Genomic DNA, 19201 nt, shown 5'->3' with positions numbered 1-19201 from the left:
AGGCTTAAAAATAAACATTCAATTTCTAGTCTTTTTTACACGTAGTAAGTTTCAATAACTGCATACCATTACATACCGACATTTAAGCAGCAAAGATGAGACGTCGTTGTGTGGTGAGAACTGATACAAAATCGATAACAACAACAATGCCGCCATTTTCTTTATTTTTTGTAACCTACAATAAATAAAGCAGGCTTCCAGTCAATGGAAAAATGGCTTCTCCCCACCGGCGATTGTTGTTGTTTACGATTTTCTATCAGTTCTCACCACACAACGACGTCTCATCTTTGCTCCTTGAATGTCGATATGTAATGGTATGGAGTTATTGAAACTTACTACGTGTAAAAAAGACTAGAAATTGAATGTTTATTTTTCATTGAATGTTTACATAAAGTTGCACTGGGTGCCTTTAAAGAACACTCCCTTAAAGAACACTCCCTTAAAGAACACTCCCTTAAAGAACACTCTTTTCCTTGCCGCCTTCAGGAGGCGGGTGCTCTCCATGTCCGGGGGGATGGAGGAGTTGGGGTCCGTCCAGTGGGAGCTGTGCGCCTGTCTCCTGGCCTGCTGGCTGGCCTGCTACTTCTGCATATGGAAGGGAGTCAAGTCCACTGGAAAGGTCAGTCCAACATGAGAGTATCCTTCTTCTTCTTCTTCTTCTTCTTCTTCTCATGAGGCTCAGCCTGCTGGTGAGTTGATGTTGCACGGTAGGCGATGGCGCCTCGTAGGGAACCCTGGTTCGATTCCCCGCCTGTGATTCTATATCATGTCCTATACAAGTCAGCGTTTAGTTATGCGTTATGTTCGTTTAGTGGTCTAGAAGGCTTATGTAGTGGAAGCATAGCAGTTAAATATTTTGGGCCTGAACCATGTAGGGATTTATAGGTTAGCAACATGATTTTAAAATCAATTCTCTGACCTACAGGAAGCCAATGTAACGATTTCAGAATTGGTGTAATATATTTTTTGGACTTTGCTAGAACTCTAGCAGCAGCATTCTGAACAAGCTGAAACTTCCTCAGAGTTTGCTTTGGGAGACCTGTAAGGAAACCATTGCAGTAATCAAGCTTACTAGTGATAAAGGCATGTGTGTGTAGGTTGTGTATGTCACGGCGGTGTTCCCCTACGTGATGCTGGCCATCCTGCTGGTCCGGGGCTTGACTCTACCCGGAGCTTGGCAGGGGGTGGTCTACTACCTGAGGCCAGACTTCACCCGCCTCACACACCTGCAGGTACCCCTGCTATTAACACCCCAGCATGGTTGAACCCTAACCCTAACCCTAACCCTAACCCTAACTACAACTACACACGTATCCTTGATAACCCCAAAAAAACACATTCTCAAAGCATCGTTAAGATGAAGAAGTAATTCATTCGTTCATTCCAGTGTTAATTTTGTCAGCTATTTTAGATTTAGTCTTAGTCTTAGTCTTTTGACGAAAATGCTTAGTATATTTAGTCACATTTTAGTCATTGTTTTCCTTTGTAGTTTTAGTCTAGTTTTAGTCGACGAAAAGTCCTTACATTTTAGTCAACTTTTAGTCATTACTTTTAGTCAAAATGTTTTCTCTTTTTAAACTAGTTCAATTAGGCTAACCCTATATAGGCTATATGGCTATATGCTAAGTTGTTCCACTCAAATAGAGTACTAAAGTGAAAACGTTACGTTGTCCTGGCAACCGGATTTTCAGTTCTAAACAACCGAACGAGAGATGGCGTTCTCCATTGCTTCCATGTGTTGTTTCTTTCAAAATTAAAATAAATCAATTTCAAGAGGTGAAAATCACTACCAATCGAAAAATGTCGAGGCGTTGACATGTATTCCCCTGGGGTATTAAAAGGAAAAGTTTGCAAACGTTAGTTTAGTTTAGTTTTTTTTTTAATATGAAGACAATCTATTCTCAATATTACTTACATCATTGGTAAAGCAAACTCACAAATCAATTCGCAAAAAGATTGTTCCTTTTCTATAAAAGGTTTGTGTGGCATAGGATTTCCCCTTTTTAATTTGGTTTGTGTAGAACCGAAAATCTGTTGCTCTCGAAACGTGACGTCACACTTTAGTACTCTTGTCTGTTCAGCCTTCAAAACGATAGCTGGTAAATTGTGAAAAATGCATTAAACTGTAATCAGAAAACGCGGTTATATGCTATAAACCCTATAGTATCTTGGGTATAAAGGCTGGGACGAATGTCAAAGTCCACCTTATGTTGAAGTATAGACCGTGGCGATTCCCATTGAAACGAATGGCGCGGTGATTTTCTTCAAAACGAGAGCCAGTAAATTGTGAAAAATGAATTAAACTGTAATCAGACAACGGTTATATGCTATAGACCCTAGTATCTGTGGAATAAAAGCTGGGAAGAATTTCGAATCATGTACAATGCATAACGTTAGCTCATAGCTGAGTGGACCATACCTCCCGTTGCCAAGTCGTAGCTAAGGTCCGTCCTATTTACTGGAGGAGTGAACAGTTGCATAAGAACCTTACGGGAGTGTACTGATTGGAAAATATCATGCATTTTGAATGTCCAAATAGCACACCAATAACGTTTTCGTCCTGTCTCGTCTCGTCAACGAAAACAAAATGACATTTCGTCATCGTTTTTATTATCACAGATCTATTTTTAGCTCGTCAACGTCTCGTCTTAGTCACGGAAAAAAGGTCGTTGACGAACATTTTTCGTCATATTTTTCGTTAACGAAATTAACACTGGTTCATTCATGTCTCATCATGTTGATAGCTTGGTAACTGTGGTTTAAGCGGTATGCGTTTACATAACTCCTTTGCTTTGTCATGTGTCATCTGTTAAGGGTTTTTACCTGCAAGCAAACACACCAATTAAGATGAGCGAGCGTGATTCGGATATCGCTATAACCCTTCAAATACACGTGTAAAATGTGTGTATGCAAAAAAATGTGTCGATGAATGCGGCATTCCAAGGTTTGAATCCACAGACATCGTTGGTGATTGAAGAGTAAGCAACGTGTGGGGCAAGGTGCATCATGGGGGACGGAGGTATTTGTGCGTTCACCGTTGACATGTGCGTCAGGTGTGGATCGAGGCTGGCGCCCAGGTGTTCTACTCCTACGGTGTGGCTGCAGGCACCATCAACACCCTGGGGAGCTACAACAAGAAGAATAACAACTGTTACAAGTAAGATGAATCCAATCCCCCCCCCCCCCCCCGTTGAGATGTTTCTGCATACAGTCTTATTGCTCATAGGTAATACTAATTTTATCCTTGAGATATAATTATATGTTCAATGAAGAAAATTATATAATGATGCAAATTATAATAATAATTGGTATAATTATTCCTCGCCCTGAAACAATGGGACATTTCTGGCTTAGAAATGGCAAATTCATTGGTGATGCAGGGGTCTAGGCCAAAGCACTTGTGCAAATACATTGGAAATACAATTCATGTGGAATGACAGTCCAAGATGCAACTGAAGATAGCATACATATTGCTCCTAGAGTGGTCTTTGTGTTTTGTGTTATTTTTTGCTAGGGACAGTCTTTGGCTCTGTGCTCTGAACAGCGCCACCAGTTTCGTTGCTGGGTTTGCCGTCTTCTCTATCCTGGGATTCATGGCACATCAACAGGGTGTTATCATGGACAATGTGGTGGAATCTGGTACACATCCGTTTGGTTTTCATGCATGGCACAAATAGCCAGTCACCGCTAAACACAGTCAATACTAACTGAACATGTGAAAGAAAATTCCATATAAAACATCAAAACCTTTATCTAGTTGTCTTGGTTTAGCCATCTGTGGTAGTCTTACTGTGTGTGTGTGTGTGTGTGTGTGTGTGTGTGTGTGTGTGTGTGTGTGTGTGTGTGTGTGTGTGTGTGTGTGTGTGTGTGTGTGTGTGTGTGTGTGTGTGTGTGTGTGTGTGTGTGTGTTTGTGGGTGTGTGTTTGTGGGTGCATGCATCTGCAGGCCCTGGTTTAGCGTTCATAGCGTTTCCCCAAGCTGTGGCTATGATGCCTGTTCCTCAGTTGTGGGCGGTCTGCTTCTTCATCATGCTCATCATGCTGGGCCTGGACACACTGGTGAGAACGAGAGCTTCCAACACTGCATCAAGTATGCGTTTACTGTTAAACAGCAAACAGGCATTCACTTCCCATTTGTTAGCACTTTTGCATTGTGCTAATCATCACTCAACTCAACTCATAGCGGTAATTGAGTTCAGTGCATCTGATGCGACCTCCCTCCCATCTCTCAGTTTGTAGGGCTGGAGACCATTGCGTCCAGCGTCAGCGACCTGTTCCCCGGGCAGATGAGGCAGCCATGGCGCAGGGAAATGTTCCTCGCTGTTTTCTGTCTCGTCTCCTTCCTCCTGCAGATCCTGCTCGTCACAGAGGCACGGACAATTCATAGTATCGTTTCACAGAGGGTTTAGTGTAGGACAAGACACATGTGTCCCTCATAACACTAATTATGCATTTGCTCCTTATGCTCCTTATGTTGGTAGTAGACTAAACTAGTGGAGACGCGTCTATTACCCTGGTACTGAACACAGAAGGAGCAGACACATAATTAGTGTTATAAGTTACGTCTGTTTGTCCTGCGATGACAATTTTGTGAAAAGAGTCTGTTCCTCTGCCAATCCATAAATCAATCACTAGAAAGACCGACCTCTGTCAGACCCTGTGTTAATAATACATGTTGTGGTTTTTCTCCAGGGAGGAATCTATGTGTTCCAGCTTCTAGACTACTATGGCTGCAACGGAGCATGTCTGCTCTGCGTGGCCCTGGCTGAGTGTGTCGCTGTTGGCTGGGCCTTCGGTCTGTTTTACCTCCCTCGATAACCTGTAATCAACTATTATTTTTATCATCCTGTGTCCTTGGAAAGGCAGGCAGTAACAGTCATTAACATTACGTATCAGACAGGCCACAATCAACAATACATTTTGCTCAATAAAAATATTTGAAGTCCATGTGACCAAAGAATAAGTCTCAGGGTGAAAAACTTGGTGAACAGGTAGAAGAGGCAATATCTAACTGATCCACCACCTTTGGCCTTGCAAGTATTCCTGCTGGGTCTGAGGCTTTAAAGGGAGCAAAGCTTCTGTTACTTACTCATGGAACGCTTTCCTTGAAGCCCCAACAGCAACCTTATCTCATTTGCCAAGGTTCCCAGTTGTTTTCGTCTGTCTTTTGAGGAAATCTGCAGGCGTTTGAACCTCAAGCAAAAAAGTCCTCGCCTTACCATCGTTATTGTATGTGTAGGGTGTCGTTTTTGAATATGCATCCTTGTGATTTCATTTATACCTGGCTGACCCTTGGCCATTAAACACTTGTGAAATAAAATAAATAGAGAACTCGTAAGGCCAACTGTCCAATCTTCATCATAATCACCATCGTCATCTGAGCGTTCTGTGTCCGACAGGTGCTGACAGAATGTGTGACGCCATCAAAGACATGAGTGGACAGAGGCCTTGCCTTCTCTTCAAATACTGCTGGCGCTATATCACCCCGCTGCTCTGCCTGGTAAGACGCACCCTAAATCATTCCTGGTGGCTCCCTGCAGAGAAGCAGGCTGTATTCAGTGGGCTGCAGAGGCAATGGCTGCAGGCTTAATCAGGAGGCTACAGATTGGATAGCCTGAACTCGCTTCACTACAAGGCAACAATAGTCAGTGCAGGTTCTTCAGGTGCTTATCAGGGTAAGATTAGGGCTATGCATCTTCACATTTGCATTGTTGACTAACCCGATAAATGGCAAGTTCCGAGCAATGGCAAGCACCAGGCGAGTTCAGATCAGCAGCATTCCATCCATGCTCTGTTTAGACCACCCAGAGATAACATGTGGCCAACAGAGTTGTGGAGAGAGAATCGCCCCTCCTGGCCAGTCGACGAGAGCTCCCCCTGGAGGAGGTACTGACTAGCCCTCTGCTGAAAAGACGTAGAGACCTTTCTAGAACTTTTCGATCCAACGGCCGCACCGGGAATAGTGGCCAGTGGCAAACCGAGGTCAGATCCTTGAATCGTTTCTGGGTGGGGGTGGGGGAGCCCAGAGTGTTTGTCGAAATCTGACAGCAGGGTACACCGCTAATTATGCTACCCTCAAAACTGCCGTCCTCGCCCACTTTGGACATAGCATCCCGGCGAGGGCTACAACATCCCATTCATGGGAATGCCACCCCACTCAGCCTGCCAAGGCCCTGGCCAATCTTGCTCGCCTGACGCAGAGCGGGCTTACAGGGGACAACGCCCCCCCCCCCTGCCATGGACAAACTGGTAATGGACCGTTCCAGTCGAGTAATGCAATGGTTTTGCAACCAAGTCGACTGCGTCTCAATCAACTGCCGCATAGTATACATGACACAATATACTCTGTCTTATCAAGTTAAAATTCGCATGTAGTACACGTTGTACTCTGGCCTTCGGGAGACGAGCAATACCCACAGCAGTACGCCTAAACAAAAGACTTCTGTGGAATTCTGTGGTATGAACTCAACACCAGTAAGGCAGGGTCAGAAGCTTCTGGTTCTTATCTGGCTCTTTCAGGGACTGCATATGATCGATAAACCAGGCTGAACATGGATTGCATTATCAAAATGACATTGTATTATGTTATATAAATTGTTGCATAAATGTAAATGCATTAAAAAATTATCGTTGACATTTATTCACCATAATCTACAATCACAGTAGATAATGTAATGCAAGAAAAGGAAATACTGCAAAGTATGCTTGTTTCTAGCGTAAATGCTCACGTCTTATTTGCAATGAATCAACATTTCTCCTGACATTTTTTAATGATAAATACTTTTACAATACAATTGCCATACAATTTTGTAATGGCACGGCCAACGTTTCCCAACCCCTGGAGTAGAGGAGCATAAATGAAATTATATTTTTCGGGATTCATAATAAACGAACACGCTCTTATCCCTCAGGCTAGCTTCATTCACTACGCTGTGCAGAACGAACCGCTGACCTCCAACCGGGGCCACCAGTTCCCCGGCTGGGCCTATGGTCTGGGATGGGTCATGGCCCTCTCCTCGGTCCTCATGATGCCTCTATGGGCGATACTGAATATATGTCGCACAAAGGGTAGCCTGCGTGAGGTAAGTGACTGTAGCAGCGCCAAAATAATTATGATTGCGGGAGCTACAGGGGGGGGGGGCTTGATTGTTTACAGCAGGTGCTAATAGATTTTGACGCAGCAAACAAATATTTAATACTACTATAATATGGTACGAATCAACAAATGAAATCACACAAGCAGCAACGGGCGTCATCAATTATGCGATTGAGAAATACGATTCCATAGTTCCGTTTTGTTACATATAAGTCAGTACGATGTCTTCATATGTACACCTATTTACAATTATTTGATTATCACTCCCATTGAAACCAACCACAAGTGTATCACCAATCTTTTCACTGACTTTTTTTCTTCCCTTTACCCGACAGCGCCTGTGTATCCTCTGTCGGCCTGTAGAGGGCGCCACAGGCATCACACCGCAGGAGTATTCAGCAGGCCTTCCATTCCAAACCGAGATGAAGTCATAAGTTCACCCCCATTTTTTATGCATAGCAATAAGACCATTGTTACAATAAGACCATGTTCATCATTTATGAAAACATGTAAATGAAACACATTTTCCCATTTAGAAATTAATAATAATATTTTTTAATGAAAATAACTATTCATGGCACAGTTACATCACTGAAATCTTCCTCAATTCTAAGTATTGTAGTTAAAATGTACTAAAGTACAAGTACAAAGTACTCTTTTTAAAACCTACTCAGAGTACTAGTTACAAGTTACTTTTTCACTGGTCATATTTAATGCCTCAGAAGTTTTCAACTGCAAGGGGAGATCCTGGCTGTTTCCCAATGTGAAGGCTGCAGCCTTGCTAGGACGCGTCCTTGCTAGTCGCGTCCTATGGAGATGAGACTAGAGTGCTAGCTCGAGTGCTTCCTAGCGTTTGTAACGTTCTGACTTTGGAACGACTTCCTAGTGTGGAAGCGCTTCCGCTTTTTAATACTGCGTTGCCGCATGTAAACACATGTGCGTTTATGAATAAAACATGGGAGCAATCAAGCTGATCGATATTTATTTGACTTTTGTCTGTTATGAATGTGGTAATGTCTCCTTCGCATGGAGCCTCTTTGAGGAAGTCACAAAAGCTTTGTTGCGGTTGATCGAATCGTCTTTATTAAAAACAAAAATCCATTCCATTTTTTAAAAACAAAGTGAAATTGTCTGAGAACTTAATTCAACTTATATCTATGATTTTTTCATAAACTGCATTTATTATCTTTATTACCTCAAATCTAAAAATCTGCATTCATTTTCTCCATGACAATAAGCTATGGTAAGATCTACTCCCAGTCCGATCTATCTGATGAGGGCCTTAACCAATGTGGCTGTGTCTTTGAAAGCGATCAGCTGACAATCTAGACCCAGTCTATATGACTGAGAATTTGTTGTCTTGAATGTACTATATGATCTGATGAATTTCTTTGTAGGCCGAAACGTTATCACCAATTACAACATTCTTACTATTGGAACTCAGCGTGTGCGTCACCTTCTTTTTCTTGCTTAGGACCGCAGAGTCGCTCACCTTCCGCAAAAAACTCAAACTCACCTGTTCAGAGTCCACCTAGACTCTGCATAGCCATCCAGATCCCCCCTCCCACTATTGTATGTTTTACGTCATGGTACTTAATGTACGCACTTACTGTATGCATTTATTCATAATACTTATTTGTGTAGCATCTGCATTAGCTAGCTATCACTGTATACAGGGAATGGGTTAGCCTAGTGATTGTGCTTGGCACTTGGTTCTATGAACATCTTGACATGCCGACAGCGATATATTGTTTCACTTCTTATGACAAACGTAATTATTGTAAGTTGCTTTGGATAAAAGTGTCTGCTAAATGCACTAAATGCACTGTTTTTGCCTCAGTACGATAGTACGTGTTTTCAGCTATAACACTTAATACATATAGGCCCAATCCCAAAGTGAGGCCTGAGGACTATGGCCAATCTGTGAGTCTAAGGACTCAAAGACTTAATTAATCTCAGGAGCTAAGTGAGCGAGTGTTTGAGGCCACAAGGGCTCAGATAGGTATATATGGGATTGGGACAGCACTTCACGAGAGCACATGTTACCTTGGCAATGTTTAATGACTAAGCTGTTGCTGACGATTGCCGGTTTGGGAATTCTTTTTTTTTTGTAAATGCAATGAAAACAATCGGCTACAGCAATTTATTGATAGGCCTATTAGAAAATATAATTGTTACTTTTTTTACAGCATAAAGGATGTATTGAAAACTTTAGGAGATTATTGGCCTACACATAGGCCTACTAAACATAAATCAGAACGGGCTACATTTGGCTGAACATTGGGTCAGCACTTAATAATTTCGCGAGAACGCGCAATAAAGTCTGTGAGTCCGTGAGTCCGGATATTGGGATTGGGCCATACTACCCTATCTGGCATAGTTGCCAGCTGTTTACAATGCTGATGAATAGATATATTCCATAAGGATGTATGTGTGATTGTCCAAATATATATATAAATATATATATAGTTACAAGCAAACTGAAAAATATAGCTGAATTGCTTCAAATGTATAAAGTAATGGCAATATCACCCTTGCTCGCATGTTAAATCGATTTTCCTGTAATGCAAACAGACGACGGAGAATGCAACACTGACGTCCTCTCGACCAGACTGCCACTGCGCTATTTCACGCAGCAACAACGGTCGTGAAGTCGATGGAGTAGGTTTTCCGGACAGGTGGTCCCTATGTGGGCGTGTTCAGTCCGCTGATGTAAACAGAAAATACCCTACGTCTGATCCCCACGGATAAGTGACTGACGGAATTGGTGACATTGCGCCATCAATTCAATGCACCAGACACGTTTTTAATATGTTTTAAAGCGCAGCAGTCCGAAACTATGGACTTCTATATTAATCTAAAGGTGAATTTCAGGGGAAATGCGAAGAATTTTCTGCTGTCGGGCTCCGACACGAAGAGCTGGGAGACCATGGAGGCCATGGTGAGCTGGGAGGGGGTCAGATACATCCTTTGACGTGATAACCTTTTGCATTTTTATGCAACACTGATCATTCCTTACTATAGAGGTGCTCCCACCAAGCCATCTGTCGAGAGTAGACTGGTATGTCTGGTGTTTTTAGCGAGCCGAATCGATGGGTTTAGTAGTGAGTGGTGATGCTTCGCTATGCTGTCTCATCGACGGGATCTGACGATGGATATTAGTTGTACAGTGTGTGTATGTGTGCATATGTATGTATGTGTGTCGGTGTTTCTATGTGTGTGTGTGTGTGTGTGTGTGTGTGTGTGTGTGTGTGTGTGTGTGTGTGTGTGTGTGTGTCTGAACTGTACATGGGATCGTATGGCTTAATCCCACTCGCCTCTAGCAGGCCTTTTTATTTTACAACATCTCATAATCACTCTTTGAAAAGCCGTACCCACGATTTGGCTTGACATTCTTCATTTTTTAGAATAAACTAACGTCAAATGTACTAATACCTGATCTTTCCCTATCTAGGTAATGGTATGATTACAACAGTTGATAGTGGCCCTCAAGCAAGTGTAAAGGAGAGGAAGAGAATGAGGGTTGGGAGTGATGGGGAATAGTCTACGCATTAGCTGAAGAACAACAATTGTGTTGTTAATCAGCACAACGCTTATGGCTTTGGTAATAAACGGTGTCACAGAAGCGACTGACATACTTCAGAGAGTATGTGGGGTCTAATTGGGTCCCTAACTTTTAGCTCTTTTCATAACGGGAAGACTTAATTGTGTGTGCCATTGCAACTCAGAGCATACTTTACCAGTGAAGAATCACACAAGAGATGGGCATAATAGTGTGACAGTAATGTTCCGTTATTGTAATCAAATCAAACCAACACAAATGACTTGATGAAATAAATTCTTGAAAATATCTAGCCTACGTGTTAGTACAGCAAAGTATACTAGCACACCATTAGGAAACTATATTTGTGAGTGGGAACCGGAAATCATAACATTTGCGGAAATGATTATCAAAATGCAATGCGGCATGCCTATATGCAATCCTAGTTGAATTACAGGTTTTATTTCTAGGATCTCATAAGGCTCACCTATCCCCATGCTCTAGCCAATCAGATGCTGAGGGCTGTCTGCATGTGTACCCCTGTGTGTGAGAGACGTGTTTTGTTTTGGTCCCCAGGTGAAGCGCTCCTTCGGCCTGTGTCACCTCCAGGTCACCTACTTTGACGAGGAGAATGAGGAGGTGCGGAAACGTCACATCTTTGTCGCTTGTCTTGTTGTTTTATAACGTGTTTTATAATGTAATCATTCCCGAGTTTCAATATGACAATCGTCATGAACGGCTAGGTGGGAAAGCCACAAGTTAAACATGTGTACTTTCACCTCAGCAATATGTAAGAATTTGTAGTTTTGTGCCTGAGTACCCCTTAGGTTTCATATAACATTTAAGGCAGTGTCGTAGACCTGTTATTGCTGGAGGCGTTGCATGAAGCCGTAAAGCCCTGCGTCTCTGTCACGGAGTGCGTTGCTTCGAAATGGGCTGACTTGGCTTGTGGGAATACAATTCTCTCAAGACCTTTACATATTTAGCTATATTTTCTGCTGTCGGGCTCCGACACGAAGAGCTGGGAGACCATGGCCGCCATGTTCTCCCAGCTCTTCGTGTCGGAGCCCGACAGCAGAAAATATAGCTAAATATCTAAACGTGTAAGACGTGTAAGAGTTGACCCCTTACACGTCGAACATCAAGCCGAGACCAACCGAGGCATAGTGAGCCAGCTCCTATTGCTCACCAGTTCATCAGCAAGTAGGCCATCTCAGCATCTGTCCTGCAGCCTCTGATTTCCCGAAGCTCTCGCCCGACGACTAAAAAGCCATTGCGAGATTCGCTCTCAGCCGTCAGCGTGCTTGGTCACTCTCTTTTCCTCTACTCATGCTCACTGTGTCAATTTCCTCTTCGCCTCGTCCATTATGACCGTATTATCCATGAAGTCCATGATATTATCCGTCACGGCTCCTTTCCTCAGTCTGCGGGTGAGATTGGGATGGCCTGACTCATTCCAATGATCGATTCCTTCTCCCTCGTCTAAATGTTTTCTTTACGTCTGAATGTATAGCCCCGGTCGGAAAAGGAATCGGCTTGACAGAAGTTTGCCTAGAAGGGGGCCTATTGGCTGCTCTGAGCCGAGTCTGAGGACCCCCCCCACAAGTTCCCCTACAGAGAAGTTAAAGAAATCCTGAAGTGTGTGGGGGGAGGTCCCCCAACAATCATCATGAACCCTTGACAAATGTGAAGTTATGCACCTTATGGTGATAGGTCCCGCCCACTACGATGCCCCCTTATGACCGATTGGCACGAAGAATGAATCCCCTTTTAATAACACACCCACCAAATGCATACCCCCCCCTCAGACGGGCACACCCAGAAACGGGAAAACACACCCTCCTTGGCCGAGGTCAATAAAACCTCAGAAACAAACGATAGTGATACAAAAAAAACATGGTGGTTTCCACAACGCATCTTAGAGAAAAAAAACAAACACAAACTTATGCTTCGGTCGCCATGAAATCAACTTTAACTCAGCTAAATATGTAAAGGTCTTGAGAGCTTTGATGTGTTCTGGAATACCTGAAGCCCTAGAATTGTTCCTTGCTGTTGGTTATGTCCTGATTCTGATAAATCTTAGTTTATGAATCCTCAACTAATAATAAAATATAGAGGTTGGCTTGACCCTGAATTCATTTAATCAAGGATACCTAGTTGTAATTAACACCTTCCCTTCTGTTCTTTTCTGTCTTCAGGTATCCATTAACAGTCAGGGTGAGTTAAAGCTCTGAAAAACATCTTACAAACTATATTCTGATTTAATTGCATGTAAGAGTAGCAGGAGTAGTTAAAAATCCGTCTTTATAATTGTTCTTGGTTCTTTTCCAGCCGAGTATGAAGAAGCTTTGAAGGTAAGCGTCTGAGTTATCCGGTTATTTATTTTTTTGATTTAAAGATGTATCTTGATTATTCATCGCAATTATTCAAAGGTGTATATAATTATCAACAAAATGTGAATGACTAATAGTTTTTAACGCTATATCGAAGATGTCTATGCAATGTGTTGCAGCGATATTAAATTAAGTTAGCAGCCTGCCAGCTAACCCTCTTGTCACCCTCTTGCACCAAAGAATATAATGGATAGAAATAGAAGCAGAAGTTTACATCAGTGTTGCTTTCCACCGCTGTAGACAGCTCTAAGTGGTTAAAGGTATTAAGTTTGATGCTGAACTCGCAATGTTATTTTTATACTGGTAAGTTAAACGGCTATGTTACGATAGCTTATAAAGGTAGATGGTGTAACATTTCTGACAGTGTTAATATGTCTGCTGAGCTAGCTGTTTGTTTTCATGAGGGTCAGCCCATTTAGAATACGATAGTTCTAGACACCGCCACTCTCTGGTAATAAGCTGCTCCTTATTTGCTCGGAGTTTGGGGGACTGATTCGTCCGAATCTTACACGTTGAACGTTTAACAAGTAACATTTCCAGGGAAAATTGGATGTATTAAAGAATGCACACCCATTTATTATAATCTCCTTCCCCGACAAAATCTTCTGACATTAGGAAACAGGTGGATAATGTTTAAAACAATATATTGTAGAGTTGGTAGAATTGCTAGTCAGAGCAGGTGATCAGTACTGGCATGTGAGTGCGTTGATCACTACATATCAAGTCAACGCTGGTGACTTGATGTGTTTATTCCCTCAATGTGCAAAAATACATTGTGCCAAACAACATATACTGTACCTATATACAATGACGACTTTACTGGTAGCTAGCTAGCTAGTGGGCACTGAAATATTGCCAAACATTATGGGCAGCAATTCAGTTGCTAGCTAGCTAAAACTGAATTAATGCCTTGATAAATGACCTCTTGATGAAATTACTTTAATCATTTGGACTAAGTTGTCACCCATTCCATTTGAATAACACAATGTATCCCATCATTAGCAACATAACCTAGCTAAGGAGCCCTAACAAGGGGGAATAACTAGCTACCTCCTTGGGCTGAATGATTTGGGGAAATAATTGAATTGCGATTATTTTCGACCAATATTGCAAATTAGCATGCGATTTTTCTGTAAAATTTCCATATGTCCTGAATTATTCACTAAACAAGCATCAATCCTTCTATAGTATGACCAACACAACATTGGGAGCAGTCAACATATAAACAGTTCTTTCATTTAGGACAGGCCTATGTGTTGAAATGAATTGATATTAAAACATCGTTGTTTAACTCTTGAATTGTAAAAGGAAAAGGAATAAATACGAATCTTACGGATCTCCAGTCAATAAGAGTAATAAGTGTTGTGCACGTCCCGATCTATTAGATTGCGCTGTCGGTTTGTCTTCGATGTAGTCGTTCAGCCCTACCTCCTCTCCCTCCCCCCCCCCCCCCCCCCCCCACAGAGCGCCGCCAGACAGGGGAACCGCCTGCACATGAACGTGTACGAGACGCGGGGCCAGCCCACCCGGGTGCCCGCCACCCCGGCCGCCACCCTGCCCGCGCCGGCCCTGGCCCCCCGGGCCGGCGGGGCCGAGCCCAAGAGGGGGTTCCGGCCCCCCCAGATCACCCACTGCCCCGCCCTCACGCAGGTGGTCAGCCGCAAGGTCCAGGCGGCGGTGCCGGAGCAGGGCATGGTGAGCTCAGGGCCGACCCCCCCCCGCCCTCATTAAGACGGCGGAGGCTGAACGGCATCAAGTAGGACATGGATTTGGATCCGTTTTCTTTTTTGAGGGTTTGACTCTGAGCTGAAATATCGGGGGGGTTGTGATGTGATCCTTAAGGTGATCCTCAAGGAGCTGAAGGGGAGCAGGGAGGAGGACAAGACCCCGCCGGCCTGGTTCACTCCTACATGGAGAAGGTGAGGACCACCGCCACGACGCGCTACGGGAAACGCCTCGATGTTAATGCACTGAACGTGAACCTCTCTCTCTCTCTCTCTCTCTCCTCCCCGTCTCTCTCTCTCTCTCTCTCTCCCTCTCTCCCTCCCCGTCTCTCTCTCTCTCTCTCTCTCTCCCTCTTCTCTCTCTCTCTCCCTCCCTCCCCGTCTCTCTCTCTCGAATGCTCTCGCTCCTGCTTTCTCTGTCTCTCTCCCTCCCTCCCCCCCCCCTCCCTTCCACCCTCCCCGTCTCTCTCTATCTCTCTCTCCCCCCCCCTCTCCTCTCCCCCCCCCCTCTGACTCGTTCTCCTCTCATTCCTACCTTTCATGTCACGCCCCTTTCCCCTACTTCCTGCATCACTTCATCACTCCCTCCCTCCCTCCCCCCCTCCTCCTCCCTCCCCCTCCCCCCCTCTCTCCCTCCCCCCCTCCCTCCCCTCCTCTCCCTCCCTCCCCCCCCCTCCCTCCAGTTTAAGACCAGGTGGTTCGCGAGGCGGTGGAGAAGATCTGCCGCGAGTTCTCCCGGCCAGTGCTGCATCCACAAGCCCATGGGGGGGGCTCGTCCGGGGGCGCGCCCGGGGCAGGAGGAGGTGGGGGGGGTCCGGGGCCGGAGGCGGGCCCCCAGGCGCCAGGGGCGGCGGCGGCGGCGGCGGGGGCGGGGCCAGCGTGGATCGCGGTGGCCGACGTCCATCACCAGGCCCCGAGGTGCCCACCTCGGTGCTCCCCGGCGTGCCCACCTCCTCCTCCGCCTCCTCCGCCTCCTCCTCCTCCTCCTCCTCCTCCGCACCGCACTGCTCCTCCTGCAGGGGGCAGACGGCGGGCGGGGGCTACCAGTGCAGGTCCGTCTCCGTCCCTTTGTTTTACCCGGGTGCTCCCATTGAGACAGTAGTCTCCGTTACATGTGAGCCCCGGCCAAGAGAGCGGCAGCTCGCTGAAGGACAGAGGGAAACACGGCATCAACACAGAAACACAATTTACAACACAGGGAACAGAGGCAGGCTGTGAAAGACAACCTAGGCACATTCACATCGGCAATGTCAAGTGTCTGCAACACATCATTTATAGTTGTGGGGGGTCATTATAACGATAACCAGTTCAGAGCGAACTGAACTCGGTGTTTTTAATGTGCCTACTTGAACAGTAGGCACATTAAAAAATGTAATATTATAAAAGGATAATGATTATGATGATGATTGCGTTTGCATGGCGCACTTCAAGACTTCCAGAGTGCTTTACGCAGTGAGTGGGTGTGAATTGTGAATGGACACACCGCAATGTTATGGCCTCGGCATTCAACCAATCTGAGTGTGTCTACTTATTAATTGGATACACTAGTGGTGAGAATAGAATGTAAAAAAATGCAAGAGAATTTGCAAATTGATGGCAATTGATTTAAGGTTTGAATATGTTGATAGACTAGAGAAAGATTAATGAAATCAAGGAAATATGTTTATTTTGATTGGCGGCTCCTTTGTAAGGTGTTGCTTGAGTTTTGACTAGTGGTCGGATCTCTGGGAACAAGGGCCAGTCAGATCAGTGGTGTGCTCTAGAGACGGAGAATTCCCCCGTTCACCAAGGCAAAAAAAGGATTTCATGCCGTGTATTTACATTACGTCTCTAGAAAAGATAAAGCCAGCCTTTGGAAAGCTCATGTCTGCCTCCTTCACAGCCAGAAACACGATACAGCCCATGTAAAGTGGATGGCTGAGGCAGAACTGGCAGAATAAGCATTTTCATTCCTTGGTAATTGAAGCCTCAGGACAGCCAGACTCATCTCCTCCCTGTATTCATTGTTCTTTATTCTCTCTCGTTCTCTCACTCCCCTCTCTCTCGCTCTCTCCCTCTTCTCTCTCTCTCTCGCTCTCATTCTGCTCTCTCTCATTCCTCCTGCGCTCTCATTCTCTCCCTCATTCGCATTCTCTCCCTCATTCACATTCTCTCTTTCTCTCTTTCTCTTTCTCTCCCTCTCTCTCTCTCTCGCCCTCTCCCCCTCCCTCTCTCCTCATTCTCTCTCTCTCTCTCTCTCTCTCTCTCTCTTTCTCTTTCTCTTCTCTCTCTCTCCCCTCTCCCTCTCCCCTCTCCCTCTCCTCTCTCTCTCTCTCTTTCTCTCTCTCTCTCTCTCTCTCTCTCTCTCTCTCTCTCTCTCTCTCTCTCTCTCTCTTCGCCCTCTCCCCCTCCCTCTCTCTCATTCTCTCCCCTCCCTCTCCCTCTCTCTCTCTCTCTCTCCCTCTCTCTCTCTCTCTCCCTCTCCCTCTCCCTCTCTCTCTCCTCCCAGTGTGTGTACCCTCCTGTACGCTGTGCGAGCCTGCAGTTTCTCCATGATCCCAGCCACAACCTGGTGAGGCCCGGACACCCCTCTCCATCCCCGAGCACGGCTCCCCCGCCCCGGACCACAGCAGGTAGGTGGAACAGCAGCCAAGAGAGGAGAGGAGAGGAAGGAGAAGAGAGGAAGGAGAGGAGAGGAAGGAGAAGAGAGGAAGGAGAAGAGAGGAAGGAGAAGAGAGGAAGGTTTAGATGCTAGACCAACAATATCCCTTGTCCCTCCCTCCCTCTCTCCTGCTCCCTTCCTCCTATCTCCCTCTCTGTTCCCTCCCTCCCTCCTCCCCTCCTTACCTCTCTTCTCCTTCCCTCCCTCCTCCTCTCGCCCCTCTCTCCTCCCCTCCCTCTCTGTTCCCTCCCTCCCTCCTCCCCTCCTTACCTCTCTTCTCCCTCCCTCCCTCCCTCCCTCCCTCCTCTCGCCCCTCTCTCCTCCCCTCCCTCTCTGTTCCCTCCCTCCCTCCTCCCCTCCTTACCTCTCTTCTCCCTTCCCTCCCCCCTCCCTCCTCCCTCCCTCCTCCCCCCTCCCTCCCACCTCTCGCCCCTCTCTCCTCCCCTCCCTCTCTTCTCCCCTCTCTCCCTCCCTCTCCTTGACTCAAACCCTGGCTCTTGGTACTGACCTGCGGCCACTTCTTTGAAATGCTTCCTCCCCACACTCTTCCCGGGCGCTATCTGGCGATTAACCACGGTGATGCCGACCGGGCAGCAGCACGCTGTCCTTGTGGCCACGCAGTGATACTGCAGCATGCCTTCCTCCATTCCCCCCCCCCCATCCACCCAGCGCTCCTCTATGAGCGCGTTCAGTCGTGTTGTGTCACGTCTGGCCCTCCATTGGATGGCGTACACCGTGCTTTACAAACAAGGCCTTCTATTTTTATAATTAGAACATTTGTAAACGTAAATACAAAGTATTTTTGTGATTCTTAATCGTAATTTATTTATTAAAATGCGCAACGTTTATGATGTTTCAATGTATATATTTGTATCTATAAAGTGTATTTTATAATTCATGCGATTCATTATATTATGTCATATTACGTCATATTGTTACTTTTACGTTTACATTTTGGGCATTAAGCGAGACGCTTTTATCCAAAGCGACTTACAAAAAGTACATTTTTAAGTGCCAGGACGTACAACATCCCATAAGTGGGTAAGAGGTTGTTGATTTTATTGTAATGTAAGAAATGTAATTCAATGTCATTCGTGATATATCTGCGTACACCAGGTTCTACCGGCGGGGCGAACCGAATGCTTCCGGAAGGCGGAGAAGCAGCGCTGAAGGCGGAGAAGCGGCAGCTGAAGGCCGAGGTGAAGGAGATCCGCAAGCAGCTGCGCATGGAGAGGCGGGGCCAGCAGTGGAGCTCCTCCCACCACGACGGAAGCTCCTCCCCCCGTCCTGCTGCAGCCCCGCGCCACCCAGCACCACAACAGCCCCGAGTAGGTGGAGCTAGGAGGAGGGAGGGAGGAGGAGGAGGGAGGAAGGGAGGGAGGAGGGAGGGGAGGAAGGATGGAAGGAAGGAGGAGGGAGGAAGGACGGTGGGGGGGAGGGGGGAGGGAGGAGGGGGAGGAGGGAAGGGACGGAGGAGGGAAGATAGGCAGTAAGGAAGGACCGAAGTAAGATGGGAAGCGGAAGGAAGGAAGGAAGGAAGGAAGGAAGGAAGGAAGGAAGGAAGGAAGGAAGGAAAGAGGGAAGGAAGGAAGGAAGGAAGGAAGGAAGGAAGGAAGATAGGCAGGAAGATAGGCGGGAAGGAATCTGGAAAAATACAGACAAGAAAGAAGATGAGAGTAGAATGAGGTGAAATGGGTGGAAGGCGGGAAGGAAGATACAAAGAAAGGAACAAAGGGAAGGATAAAAGATCAGAGGAAGGAAGGGTGTCCACTGGGAGCAGGTCTGTGTGTGTCATTGTGGAGCAGCA

At 45.7% G+C, this 19201-nt stretch overlaps 2 protein-coding genes across 4 annotated transcripts in view; both read left to right on the top strand.

Moving 5' to 3' along the window:
* LOC132473451 (sodium- and chloride-dependent GABA transporter 3-like) overlaps positions 1 to 8064 on the top strand; it is a 31287-nt gene extending 23223 nt beyond the window's left edge. Inside the window, exons 5-14 of one of the 3 annotated variants that reach the window (XM_060073601.1) lie at positions 487 to 619; positions 1098 to 1232; positions 3054 to 3157; positions 3515 to 3639; positions 3946 to 4058; positions 4232 to 4369; positions 4692 to 4794; positions 5399 to 5499; positions 6911 to 7081; positions 7431 to 8064. In XM_060073601.1, coding sequence (XP_059929584.1) covers positions 487 to 619; positions 1098 to 1232; positions 3054 to 3157; positions 3515 to 3639; positions 3946 to 4058; positions 4232 to 4369; positions 4692 to 4794; positions 5399 to 5499; positions 6911 to 7081; positions 7431 to 7529 — 1222 coding nt within the window. In that variant the 3' untranslated portion in view covers positions 7530 to 8064. The remainder of the gene's footprint in view (positions 1 to 486; positions 620 to 1097; positions 1233 to 3053; positions 3158 to 3514; positions 3640 to 3945; positions 4059 to 4231; positions 4370 to 4691; positions 4795 to 5398; positions 5500 to 6910; positions 7082 to 7430) is intronic. The other 2 variants (XM_060073624.1, XM_060073593.1) reach the window with 2 other exon arrangements.
* Positions 8065 to 9691: 1627 nt separating this feature from the next.
* The window catches only part of nbr1b (NBR1 autophagy cargo receptor b), a 22330-nt gene continuing 12820 nt past the window's right edge, over positions 9692 to 19201 (top strand). The window contains 17 exon segments of the mRNA XM_060068083.1: positions 9692 to 10036; positions 11213 to 11275; positions 12835 to 12853; positions 12968 to 12990; positions 14494 to 14724; positions 14872 to 14950; positions 15437 to 15489; positions 15491 to 15527; positions 15664 to 15805; positions 17242 to 17251; positions 17253 to 17272; positions 17274 to 17308; positions 17311 to 17365; positions 18511 to 18529; positions 18532 to 18559; positions 18562 to 18674; positions 18676 to 18722. Of these exon segments, the coding sequence (XP_059924066.1) occupies positions 9935 to 10036; positions 11213 to 11275; positions 12835 to 12853; positions 12968 to 12990; positions 14494 to 14724; positions 14872 to 14950; positions 15437 to 15489; positions 15491 to 15527; positions 15664 to 15805; positions 17242 to 17251; positions 17253 to 17272; positions 17274 to 17308; positions 17311 to 17365; positions 18511 to 18529; positions 18532 to 18559; positions 18562 to 18674; positions 18676 to 18722 (1076 nt within the window). The 5' untranslated portion in view covers positions 9692 to 9934.

Source organism: Gadus macrocephalus, chromosome 2 (assembly GCF_031168955.1).
Source record: "Gadus macrocephalus chromosome 2, ASM3116895v1".
NCBI classification, from domain to species: Eukaryota; Metazoa; Chordata; class Actinopteri; order Gadiformes; family Gadidae; genus Gadus; species Gadus macrocephalus.
Note: the sequence above shows the minus strand (reverse complement) of the source record. Positions and strands in the feature narration are given on the sequence as shown.